The sequence below is a fragment of the Hordeum vulgare genome, chromosome 1H (assembly GCF_904849725.1).
Source record: "Hordeum vulgare subsp. vulgare chromosome 1H, MorexV3_pseudomolecules_assembly, whole genome shotgun sequence".
Lineage (NCBI taxonomy): Eukaryota > Viridiplantae > Streptophyta > Magnoliopsida > Poales > Poaceae > Hordeum > Hordeum vulgare.
In genome coordinates, this window is record NC_058518.1 from 241,421,018 (window position 1) to 241,434,845 (window position 13,828).

At 45.3% G+C, this 13,828-nt stretch overlaps 1 protein-coding gene across 1 annotated transcript; it reads left to right on the forward strand.

Moving 5' to 3' along the window:
- Window positions 1-5,752: 5,752 nt before the first annotated feature.
- On the forward strand, window positions 5,753-9,642 carry LOC123429715. The gene is made up of 2 exons (XM_045113726.1): window positions 5,753-6,790; window positions 9,347-9,642. The coding sequence occupies exons 1-2, from the start codon at window positions 5,973-5,975 to the stop codon at window positions 9,360-9,362; spliced, it is 834 nt and encodes a 277-aa protein (XP_044969661.1). The 5' UTR covers window positions 5,753-5,972; the 3' UTR covers window positions 9,363-9,642.
- The last annotated feature ends 4,186 nt before the right edge of the window (window positions 9,643-13,828 follow it).

Sequence of the window (13,828 nt, forward strand, 5' to 3'; positions counted from 1 at the left end):
TTCCATGAAATGTTCTATCTTGGTTGCCTCATTGCTGACATCTTCAGGTGCATACCTCAACAGGAGGTTGAACTTGTGCAAGTACTACGTGGCAGAGCCACTTCCTTGCTTCAACGCCCAAAATTTTAGCTTCTTGATAGCCATAATCCAAGAAGGAATGTGGGTAATGTGGAATCCTTGCTTAAAATAAGCCTAGGTGATCACACGGTCGCCTTACATGACCTTGAATCCATCCCACCAAGCTTTGGCGGTACCTCCCAGGCAGTGAGAGGCATAGATAACCATCTCACAATCCTCATTGTTATGAACCAATGCAAGAAGGTCCTCGATGGTGCAGATCCACTCATCAACGTCCACACGTTCAACAGTCTTGTTGAAGGTTGGGGAGATTTCTTCATGAACTCTCACAGAGTGGAACGACCATTGTTGTTCCTTCCTTGCTGCTGGTTGTTCATAAGGACTTGAGCCATTTGTTGGATAGCGACAGTGTTGGCTTGGCGTTCCTCCCGGAGAACTTGGAGAAATTGCGCCATGGTCATATTCTTCGGTGGAAATGGTGGCGAGGGAGTGTCGCCTTTTGGTTGCTCCTGGTGATCTCCAGCCTAAGCAGACCCACTAGCCTCCGGCTGTGGGCTAGAGTTGTCGGCGCTGGGGTTGCCAAAAGTGTTGATGCGGGTTGCAGTCACCATCCTGTTTGGAGTAGACAAGTCAAACAACTATAATAGTCAAGAAGGAATAGAAACAAGAGGAAACGCTCCTAAGGGGGTTGGTATAGTGCAAGTGTGGTAAAACAAAGGACGAAAGACCAAACATATAACATCAAGATAAGATAAATGATATAGTCGCTTACATGTTGCCTAAGTTAAAAGCGCGAATTGCAACGAAACACAAATAACAAAACAAACAACAAGCACACATGGTTTCAAATGAACCATTACAAAAACTCGACTTCGCATGAGGGATACAAGACACATCCTACCCTAGGGGGTTCTCAGACTCAAGTGGTGGAGTGCTCGGTCTCGTACTCATGCTCCTCAATGTCTTCCTCCTGGTCATCATGTGTATGGGCATCATCTCTGGTTGAGGGGGTCGGAGGACGAGGAGGTCCATCCCGACGACGCTTCGCTGATGGGTCGGTGAAGAGCGCATGATACTCCATCGCACTCATGATGACATGTGGGTGCATCTCTAGCTAGGGGTATTGCTCCTCTGTAAGCGATAGTTGGTCATCTCTCAGGGGCTCCATCCTTCTTGATCATGTCTCACTTCGTCTTGACTAGCCAAAGTAGCTCGTGGGTTTGCTGAATTTCCGTGCGGAGCTTCACAGACTCCTTAATTAGGTTGTGATCTAGACTGTCGGTAGAGAGGCTGAAGTAGGTCTGGAACCTGAGTGGTGTTCCATCCTCCTTGGATGGAACCAACGTCCTACTCTTTTCAATATCATCCTTCCTGAAAGGAAGGTGGCGAGTAGACGTCTCGTCAGCCATCTTTGGGATGATGTCTCGAAGGTGGATGTGTGCCTTCCGTGCAGCGGTCTCGACTGCTAATGCCAATGTCTCCATCTATGGTCCTTCAAAGAACCATCTTGTTGGAGAGTCGTTTGCCTTCATGACCACATCAGTGACATCGACCCAATGCTCGTGGTAAAGGAAAATGGGTGATCGGTGAAACTGGCACTTCTCCAGGCTATCCTCAAGGAGTAAGGAAGCCAGATGCTATGAGTTCCTCGGGTACGATGGCCATCTAAAAGGATTAAGGGGAGGGGTGTGAGTAAAGTTTGAAAGTAGAGTAGAAGAGGTATGAAATGCAGAAACACCTAAGTATTGGTACTAGGAATATTTTTTTGAAAGGGTTCTTATCCTAACTAACGTCCATGCTAACTAAGGCTTCCTACAGTCAGGATAGCTCTGATACGAGCTGTGTGGGGACCGTGACTCATAAGTCATGATCACCGAATGGATGTGTATAGAGATCCCGGAGGTCAATACATACCATGTAATACAAATAAATATCATTTAGGTCAGGCCTTACATAGATAGGGCCTCTAAGGCCAACACACCAAACATAACTAGCAGCGGAAATCTTGAACGAAAGCGTGAACTCATGCCGTCTGCCTTAACCCTACAAGCATTCTGAGTGGGAAGCGTCCTAGTTCGCATGTTCGTCTCCAATGAACTCTTCATCATACTCATATTCTTCCACGCACGACCAATTAAATAACTAGTGGCAAGCCAACGAGTACTTTGAATGTACTCGCAAGACACCCATGTTTGGAACAAGGCAATAACAATGCATGATGTGGCCCTAAGTAGGTAAATTGCGGAAAGCTAGTTTTGAGTACAATGATAGGATCAATCAACTTGTAAATGCATGCATCATGAGTTTACAGATATCCATATGAACAGGTTACAGATATCATTATGTTAGGGGTTGAACATCTCATGTTCACTCGTCATGTCAAGTCATCTGACTTAGCTAAAGTATCATCTTTCTCTCTCACGCACACATAGTCCAAGTTTGTGAAAACATTTGGACATAGTCTAAACAGGACCACCAACTGTCCATGACCATGGACACGGCTATTTTAATAATTTTACACTCTGCATAGGTTGCAAAGTTTACCCACGGGACTCGGGAAACTTCCGTGTCAATCCACGACTTGTGGTATTTTCCATACCCAAGGTAATTACCCGAACATTGCCTTTCTCGTGATGATACTAATAAAGAGTCTACTCGTTGGTGCCATCCCTCGTGATGTACATCACAAGTATCATCCACGAGGGCACGCAATAGTGTGCCCAATGTCTTTGAAAGCAGCCCATGGTCGTCCTTTCCGGCATGACCCCGTATCGAGAGTGACCATGTCACTCCCGACACTAGTAGTGTCGGCTCTGTGCTACTACCGACCAAGGTAATCAGCAAAGCCCCATACCATATGGGGTATCGTGGTTGCGCATGTATGGTTGGGATGGTGAGCCCATCTTACATCTAATCCATTTCCGAAAACACACACGCATCTTGCCTCGGTACGCCACTTCTTTCTCAAATGGTTACCTAACTCATTGCCATGTCCCTCGACCATTAGTGGCACCCGGCGGGGTTTTCAAAAAGTCTTTGAAAACACCGTTGTTTCCAACACATGCATAATCCCATTCCAATGGTGTAGCAACTACGTAGCATCATATCCACTTCCCACCCACACAACCCTCATAGGATGGTAGGATCATGCTCAGTGCAAGTATCAACGAGGAAATATCGGAGACAACCCACCAAGGTGGTCACCAATTCAATCATGATTCAGATGCAGCGAAATAAAGTGCCATATGACATGCATAAAAGGGGTTTCATAGTCATGGTCAAAGGGTTGGTTGCCTCGCTCAACAAGGTCTTCAAAGTCCTCAAAATCTTCTCATCCAACTCCCTCGTCAACAACGCAATCTATTGTCGCAATTATAATGGACAAAATAAGACCACGACAAAAACAAGAAAATATAACACCCAGAAAAATGTCAACTCATTTTTGTAAAATACTAGGGTGAATATTAGCATTGTGAAAATTATTAGTTTTTAGTTTTGAATTATAGAAAGTGGTGAAATGCATTTTAACACACAGAAAAAATACTTAAAACAAGGTTTTTAAATAAAAGAGTGTGTAGAACCATCTTCAAAAATTGCACAAGTGGCATAATCAAATAGGTGGTGGTGGTGGTGACTAATCCAGCAGGGCTTCGCCTAAGCACCGCCGAATTAGACTAGAGGAGAAACAAATCTAGAGGGAGAGAGAGGCAGCCGTGGCTGATTTCTGTGTGTCAAAAAACCCTCAATACCTCTAGTATATATAGGAGGAGGGGAGAGGAGGCAGCCTTGGCCCCTACTCCAAGGAGAAGGGGTCGGCCGAACCCTATAAGGAAGAGTCCACCTTCCCACAAGGGAAGTGGACTACTTTGGGAGGACTCCTCCTTCCTTTCCTTTTAAAGGACTTTTGTCTTTTATCTCCACTCCTAGCCGCATGGACTTTTGAGAGAGACTTCGTCCAGCCCACCAGGGGCTGGTCCACCTCCTCTCACATCCCATGAAGCCCTTGGGTCGTCACACCCCTCCCGGTGGTCCCTCGGTACCCTCTCGGCACTCCCGGTACACTATCGATGAGCCCGAAACCTTTCCGGTGACCAAAATAGGACTTCCTATATATCAATCTTTACCTTCGGACCATTTCGAAGGTCCTCGTGACATCCAGGATCTCATCCGGGACTCCAAAAAACCTTTGGTCACCAACACCTATAACTCAACTATACAGAAACGTCACTGAACCTTAAGTGTGCAGACCCTGCGGGTTCGAGAACTATGCAGACATGACCTGAGACACTCCCCGGTCAATAACCAATAGCGGGACCAGGGTGCACATATTGGCTCCTACATATTCTACGAAGATCTCTATTGGTTGAACCTCTATGTCAAGGATTCAATTAATCTCGTATTATGTTCCCTTTGTCTTTCGATATGTTACTTGCCCGAGATTCGATCGCCGGTATCTCCATACCTAGTTCAATCTCGTTATCGGCAAGTCTTTTTACTTGTTCCGTAATGCAATATCTCATGACTAACTACTTAGTCACATTGCTTGCAAGGTTTGTTGTGATGTTGTATTACCGAGTGGGCCCCGAGATACCTCTCCGTCACACGAAGTGAGAAATCCCAGTCTTGATCCATGCCAACCCAACAGACACCTTCACAGATACCTATTTAGCACCTTTGTAGTCATCTAGTAACGTTGCGACGTTTGATACACACAAGGTATTCCTCCGGTATCCGAGAGTTGCATGATATCATGGTCATAGGAACAGATACATTGACATGCAGAAAACAGTAGCAATAAATTGACACGATCATATGCTACGTTTATAATTTGGGTCTTGTCCATCACATCATTCTCCTAATGATATGGTCCCGTTATCAAGTGACAACACTTATCTATGACCAGGAAACCTTGACCATTTTTTATCAACGAGCTAGTCAACTAGAGGCTTACTAGGGACAGTGTGTTGTCTATGTATCCACACATGTATTTGAGTTTCCAATCAATACAGTTATATCATGAATAATAAACGATTATCATGAATAAGGAAATATAATAATAACCAATTTATTATTGCCTCTAGGGCATATTTCCAACAGTGTGATCACGCACAACATGATCGTCGAGGATGAGGGTGGCGATGTTCCCATAACTCTGGAATTTGAGAACATGGGTGATCTAACAACTTCCGAAACAGAATTCAGCCACATTTGAAGAGTTTGTTTAAATGCATCAACAAATTCGACATCGATCAACTCACGAACAACTGAAGGAAAAATCTGATTGAGCATGAGTGGACGGTGAAAGGGACAACAATGTTAGAATATAATATTTTAACTTTTTAAAATTTATACTAGTGTTGCATGCGGCTATTTGAACGTATGTACCATATGCATGCGGCTATTTGGCTATTTGAACGTATGTACCATATGCATGCGGCTATTTGATCGTGCTGAGTTGAAAAAAAATGAAAAAGGCCGAATGTATGCAGCTATGGTTAAAATGGCGTTCTTACGCATTCGTGTGCGTGGACTGATTATCTATCAACGGACGGGTGCGGAAGAAAATTTGCGGATTAACGTTGAAGATGCCGTAAGTAGGTATGTGGAATGGGTGTTCTCTAAAAAAAGAAGATTTTGAAAGGTGAGCAATTTGCTAAAATGTTCAAAACTCGAGGTTGTAAATGCAACAACAGAAGTCCACTGTTAGTTGCGCGGTACATGGAGATATATCGGGGACGTCCCCCTGGACATGGGAAAACTGCGTTCCATAGCTACCGACTGCCTTGCCACTGCCGCTCCATTTCCACTTGCCAATTTGACAGATCAAACCCAGTCTTTAAGCTTCTCTCGGACACACACCACGGTCGGCTCACAGTCGGGACCAAGAACCATCGATGGACGACAAGCCTTCCTTGGCGCCGAAGCCCAAAACCAAGGCCACCGTGGTGGCGGCTGCCTCGCCAGCGCCGGCAAGGACGACGCCGGCACTGAAGAAGCCACCCCTCGCGCCCCCGCCTCAGATGATCCCGCTAAAGCCGCCGCCGGCGCACCATTACCGACAGCAGCGCGGCGGCGGGGCGCCGCGGAAGCGGCATCGCAGCGGCAGCGGGTGCTCCGGCCGCCGCGTGTGCTGCCTCGCAACCGGGTTCTTCCTGCTCGCGCTCTGCCTCGCGGTCGCCGCGGCCTGCCTGGCGTACCTCTGCTACCACCCGCGGCCGCCGTCGTTCCACCTCCAGCCGGTGTCGACGACGCGGTTCCGCGTCGGCAACTCCACCGAGGTGTCGGCCATGGACGTCACGGCGGCCGTGAAGGTGGTGTCCTGGAACCCCAACGACAAGATCGCCTTCGAGTACGGCGACGGCGAGGGCCGCGTCTACCTAGCCGACAGTGACGGAGACATCACGCTGGGGTGGGCGCCCGTGGGAGGCTTCGAGCACGGCGCCCGGAGGGTGGCGGTCGTCGGGTTCGTGGCGGCCGCGAAGGGGGTTGTGGTCGACGAGGCGGTGGCGGCCCGCGTGCGCGACGGGTACCGGCGGCGGCGGCTCGCGTTCAAGGTTGTCGTGGACACCCACATCCGCGTCCGGGTCGGGGCCGTGCGCACCGGCATGGTGCCCGTGAGGCTGTCCTGCGACGACGGCGTTATGGCGCCGCGCGGCGTCTCCGCCGGGAGCCCAATGAGCAGATGCCAGGTGTACCTACTCAGAATGACATGGTAAGCTGATCGTTCTTCTATTTCATACTCCCTCCGTTTCAAAATAAATGTGTTGAGGTTACTGTTAGTCCGTTCTTTTTAAGATAAAAGAACATAAGCCTTTTTCTTTTTATTACTAACTTTTTATTAAATTTAATATAAAGTTGAGATACTTATTTTGGGACGTCCGTTTGTTGCCTTACGCTTGCAAGAACTATTCCCAAGATTTGCCTTCTAAAAATTTGCATGAATGGATATATGACTTTGATAAGCAGAGCTTTCAACTAGGATATCATCAGAACAGAAACATGAACCAGTAAAAAATGTGCAACACTTAGTGATAGCAAGAAGCTTAAAGTTGCAAATCCTTAATGAGAAACCTGGGTGATACGCATGGTATCACTCTCAGAATTCATACTTGAAAACGTGTTTGCTCTCACAGAGAAATTCCACATCGTTCATTTCCCGCAAAACCATTGTTTAAGAATAATTCTGCTTAATTCCAGAAGGCATCAACCATCTGTATATCATCGATGACAATCACAAGGAAAGATTCCACAAGTCAATGGGGAATTCGGACACAAGCCAAAGAGTAGCGCATATATGCGTACGACCACGAGATGTCATTGTCGTCTACTAGGGGCACCTACAGATTTAGTACTCATATACGTGAAAAGTGATGCGCAGCAAGACACATATTTTGTGGCCTACAAGATGCCCCAGGCACAGGCAGGCACTGTATGTAGACTGTAGTGCAGACCATCCAGATAGATCCATGGATACACAACGGAGACGGGGCATCTGCCTTGCTTGATGACCGACGGCTGTGAGAGTGAGTCGAGCGAAACACCTGTCTCCAAGCAAAAGCTAGCCCAGGATTCGCTCTGTCCCTCCATAGCTTCTGCCTGCGTAGGCTTAATTACGTCGCACGCATCACCGTACACACGAACAGAAAATTGTTCTTTACTTCCGCTCATGGTACAGTTAGCATTTCAAGTGAATCCACACTTAAATGTCAGCTGCTCGATCGCCACACGGTGTTGGTGCTGCAACCAACTTTCGCAAGTTGGCATCCCGTCTGGACCATCAGGTAGCTCCCATGAATACGATCGAATATTTGCAAACTGTACAAAGTGTGGAGGACGAATGGGGAAGCTCTTTGGAGACATTGGATCCTATAGATGAAAGGAACATGATTGGTGGCATCCGTATTGGTACAGCTACAACTGTACTAGTAAGGACCATGCGTCCAAGACAAAACACTCACAGCACCCTTTGGCTTAGAGCATCTCTAGCACTAGTAGACACGTATAATGCGCCGACCCGTATAATGCCTCGACCCGTAATATAACCGTTAAAATATGGCTTCGCATAAAAAAAAATACTCGATCAGACTTGTATCAAGCCGAGACCTGTAAAAAGAATTGCGGGACGAGACAAAAATTCGTCCTCAACTTTTAGATTCACGGAGTGGGAGGCCGGCCCGAGCTCGTCCCCCATCCGCAGCGAGATTTGGCACGAGAAATTTCCAGCGCGGCCGTTCCCTTTTCCCATCCCCTTTGCTGCCATTGCCCCGCCTCCGCCCGCTCCGGTCCATCTTTCCCGGCCATCCTTCGCCGTCATGGAAGCCTCCCAGCCGTCCCCCGTCACCGTTGATGTCGCGCATGCGCAATCCCCTCCGATAGATCACGTCGTCGGCTATGTCGGCCCCGTCATCGCTCAAGGCACCACCGCGCCTGTTCCGCAAGCGGAAGGGCAACGTCTTCGTGCAGGGCGGAAATCCGGCTGGCCTCGTCGGGAAGGCACGCGCACCCGGAGCCTTCGCCGCTGCACGATCTGTCCGGTCGTTGTCGGAGAAGAAGGGCAAGGTTTCGGGCGTGAAGCGCAAGAAGTTTCCTACGAAAAGGCCTGCGACTTCCTCCTCTCCCTACTTTCGGTGTCGGAGTTGGAACAAGTGACGGTGATGGACTTGGAGGCGGCGATGCCATCAATCGCGGTGGTGCGGAGTGAAGATCATGACGGCGGGTGACTTGGTCGTTGCGTTTGCATGAAGTCCTTTTGCGTTTGTCGTAGAAAACTATGCTTTTATTTTCGCACGAACTATGTTTTATTCTTCGAATTTGGACTCAATCCTCGAAATCGATGTCAAATTGGCTAACTTGAGGTTTTTGGTTTGCGGGTCGAAGCGTGCTGCGACCGAGCAGATCCCGCGTAGCCGACCCGTAAAACAGCAGCCCACTTCGGCGTGCAAAACCATTTTTTCATGAACTATAAATGAGTTTTGTGGACGGGGGTTTATGAGGGCTGATAGAAATGCTCTTATAATTTGTGTTATCAGAGATAGACATCTACTTCATCTAAACTACTAATCATTTTTCCGTCTCGAACAAAAAACTTACTAATCATTTCATCCGACGACCGAGAAAACAAGAAAAACATGTTTATGAGAGGAAACTGTCGCAAATCACGTAAAACCCGGCAAATCATTGAAAATGAGCGGGTTGAAATCGAATCAAATCTAGTTTCATCATTGCAGTACCAAACTCATTTTAAAAGCAACGATTATTTTTCTTTCAGGTTTAGCTTGAACTGAAGACACATCCAGCGGAGGACCGAGGAAATGTCAGGGATGCTCCAATTATTTGCGTTTTCTGCCCGATGATATGATGTAATTGATTTGATTGGAACTAATTGTTGGCGTCCTGGAGTGCAAGGCGATCGTTAAATATAGTCCTCAAGGCTCTCAATTGTGAAGATTTCAGGAATTCAGGAAACAACCATGTAATTGTGTATTGCTCCCAGTTCTTTTGATTGTGTGATACAGATACGTACGTACAAACATACAAGGAATGAAATAGTCGTGTGGTAAATTATTTGGCGGTCTCTTCTGTTGCTTTGGATCATCTTCTTAGTTACTGAATCAGATAGAAAGACAACTCCAACTGAAATTTAAATTGGTCTCCTCACTGTACAAACCAGAATTTTTAGATCCACACAAGTTGTTGGTCGATTTAGGAAACCCGCATGATGAAAAAGACCTCGATTTCTTTTATGCGTCAACGACGATCATAGTGGAGAATGGCGCCAAGACGTCGTCCTGGGACTCTCCTTGGCTGCATGGGTGCAAGCCCAGAGATCTCGCGCCGCTCGTCTTTATGGCCTCCGCCAGGAAGAATTGGAAGGTGTGTGAAGCCCTAAATGTCAACGCATTGATTCTCAACATCAAATCTTCCACTCTTATCTTCATCAAGCACATCTGTCAATCTTCACCCTTTGGACTATGCTAAACGACGTCCACATTGATGACCTCGTCGAACATACCATTGTCGGAAGCACACAACGGGGGGACACTACTCCACTACCTCTCTGCCTACAAAGCCCAATTCCTTGGCTTGGTCTTCTCCCCCATGAAGAATATGATTTGGAGTGTTTGGGCACCACCGAAGGCCAAGTTCTTCGCGTGGCTGGCTATTCAAGACCGTATTTGGACTGCGGATAGACTCGAGAAAAGGGTTTGGCCAAATTGTGGGCTCTGCACCCTTTGCAAGCGTGCGCAAGAAAGTGGATCACAGCTATTCTTCAAATGTCATTACACGCTCAGGATTTTGAGCTTGGTCAAGGAGAAGTTTCGACTCCATCACCTTGACATCTCAACTTGGCACCTCGAGGATTCGGTATTGAACTGGTGGGTTCGGAGGACCTATTCTAGGGCCCCCAATAGGAAGGCAATGGCTTCTCTCGTCATGCTTGTCTCATGAACGGTGTGGAATGAGAGAAATGCTCGGGTCTTCCGTCAAAGGAGCGCTCCACCAACCATCCTCTTAAATACCATTGATCAAGAGGCAAATCTCTGGATCACCGGAGGAGCAAAAAAAACTGTGTATCCACTTCATGCGCGAGTAGTCTCGCATGCCGTGTATGTGTGCTCCGTTTGTAACAAACATTCCTCTCTTAATTAATATATTAGGTAAATCTTTTGCCTTCGTTTAAAAAAATCAGATTCAGTTTGTGTGCTCGAGATCACAAAATACTATTACTTGTTCATCTACCTTATCTAGAAAAAGCAACTTTCCAAAACATTTGGTGATCAGCATACAAGACCGTAGGAATTTTCCCAGTTTCACTCGAAAACAGCCATGCCTTGACCGCTTAACCCACTATCTTACCACCTATGCCGCGCCCATGACAAGAATAAAAGAAACGTTCTGCTTCTGGGCCACCCTCAATCCTTTCTAACAGAAATTCACCTCCAAAACAGGAGATTCACGTGGATCAACAAAAGCGATAACCCGACTATGAGCAAGCTTGGCTCCTTCTTTTGCAATACTGATTGGGACGTCCAATTCAATAAGCACATTCTACATGCTCCCTCGACTTTCCTCTCCCTTTTTAGGGGACTTCACTCTTCTATCATTGTCCATTATTACTTGAGGGTGATCGTGGGCCTAAAAAGTTGCGGACTGTCAAATTCGAAAACCTTTGAACGTTAATTCCGGGTTCCACCAAAGTGGTTTAAGAAGCATGGGCCAAGCCAACCTCTCACGTGCATCGCTATCATGTGCTGTGCGTAAATTGAAAAAACAGATACAAGACAAACCAAGTGGACGAGGAGGCTCTATTTAGAATCAAAAGTCCATCTTTATGCTGCACTTTTGAATCATCTTACACCTTGACATTGTGCAAGAAGAGTGGCCTCTCTCCATTGGGGACCAAAATTTTCATGCCAATCTCAAGAGGCGTGTTATTAGTCTTTTATTGATCTAGAGGGCTCGAAAAAAATAATATGCTAGGATGAGAAACCTCAAAGAGGGAGACCGAGACACCAAATATTTCCACCGCAAGATCAATGCCCGGTGAAAAAAAACATATCCATAGAATTAAGCACAACCATGATTGGGTGACCAAACATGAGCTTAAAGAACAGATAATCCATAACCTTTCTCCGAGGTGATGGGACACGGAACATTGCATGCCAGTTTTAGGAACCTTGTGGAACCTTTCGCCTTGTTTTGGGATGGTTCCTGAAGTTTATTTTTTATTTTTTTCTAGATGAGTTTTTTTATTTTTCTAGTCTTTATTTCTTTATTTGTTTTTATTTTTCTTTTAACTTGTGAATGTATCCATAACTCGTGATTATTTTCAAACTCACAAGCATTTTGAAATCACAAACATTATAAAAAATTTCAAATATTTTTTATTCCCTGCCATTTTTAAATTCACGAACATTTTCACAATTGTAAACATTTTTCAAATAAGTAAAAAACCTCCGAATTCGTGAACTTTCTAAACTTTGTAAAAAGTTGGCTTAGGGTATATTTTTCAAATTGGAGGTTTTTGAACGCTAAATCTATTTCATACTCACAAACATTTTTTGAATTCACAAATATTATTTGAATTTTGGAACAAATTAAAGTCATGAATGTTTTCAAGTGCACGATTATTTAACTGAATTCGACAACCTTTCTTGAATTTATGGACCCTTTTTTAATTTCCTGAATATTTTTTGTATGTGACAACTTTCCATATTTGTGCTTTATAAAATTAGCAAATATTAAAAATTTGGGGAAGAAATAACCTGTACATATTTTACATTTTTGCATTCACTTTTAAATTTTGTTTTCATTTTTTAAGAACATTTTTAATTTGCAAAAATATTTTGCATTTGCGGTCAGTGAAAATATCATATATGTTAGGCCCTATGATCCGAATTAATTGTCGCAGTTGTATTATAAGTTTGTATTACAACTCCGACAATTAATTTGGATCATAGGGAGTACCATTGTTTAACTATTCTCTAAATATGTGAATATTTCTCCATATTCACAAAGCCTCATCCAATGATACACATAGAACCACCTATGCCATCTTCCGTGGATCCTAAGCCGACACTCATGAATCCACCTCGAAGGTCTCCTCCCATATCGCCACTCATGCCTTCTTTCTTCGACATACTATTTTCTTGCACTAACGATGGCATCCAATGTTCCATCAGCTTTTCTCAAACCGACAACCATGGTGGAGGTGGGGCTCCTTTTACCTTCGGCACCACTTGATGCATCATCTTTATTAGGAATTTCAAACATCTCTCGGTTCTTCCACTTCTCCTTATTCTCAAGCTCCTTTCACCGATGATGCAATATGAATTTCTCCCCTATATTGTTCTTCGTCTTTCCTTTCTTCCCTCTTGTCCTAAATAAACCTTGAGCAATGGTGAGCTACAAAACACAATCGAGAAAACAAGTTAGCCTATGAACATCCTATCCATACAAGACATGAAGGAAAGAATGGATGAATTTGAGCAAATAATTACCTTATCAAGCGAACTACATCCACTTGGTTATTCTTTTTGGCATGTGTCAAGCAATAAGATCATCATTAGAATCCACGGATATGGTTGACCGTCAGTGCCAAAGGGATGCGTTTGATCCGTTGTAGCCACTACTGGTGCATGCATCAAGTACTATTTAATCCACCACCAATAGGTGGCTATTGGTTGCTTAATTCTATTCTTCTTCCATGCTATACATAGCAACTCATTTCATCCTCACCATAATTTGACAATTTTCCCTTTGGAGTTGTATCAAGAAATCCCTTCTTATACGCATAAGATTCTGGCTCCTCTTGTTGTGCCTCATACTCTTGTGAGGGGGTTTCATCTAGCTCAAAATCATGGGATGAACACATTCATGTTGTCAAAAAAATTGATCATCCATAGTAAATGCATCACAATCTAATACATCATCTAATAATTGCATTGAACAAAACGAATTTGTCACAAAACTAAAAGAAGTGAAGCCATTTTTTTAGACACTTGAAACATTCAATCGAGCGGGTTGTGGACGCTGGCTCCTCTACTTTGTATGTTTGCAAGGGTGAACATGAGAAGGGGAGGAGGGTTCACTACCCACGGGAGGACCACAACAGCCTAGTTGGACGTGTGCACGCCCTTGTCATCCTTTGTCTTCTTCCTCTTGGTGAGCGCCGACAACGAAGGATTCCATGGCGGCCGCTTCCCTCCGCGCGACTTGGGTGCGGCCTTGGTCTTTAGAGGGCCGTATG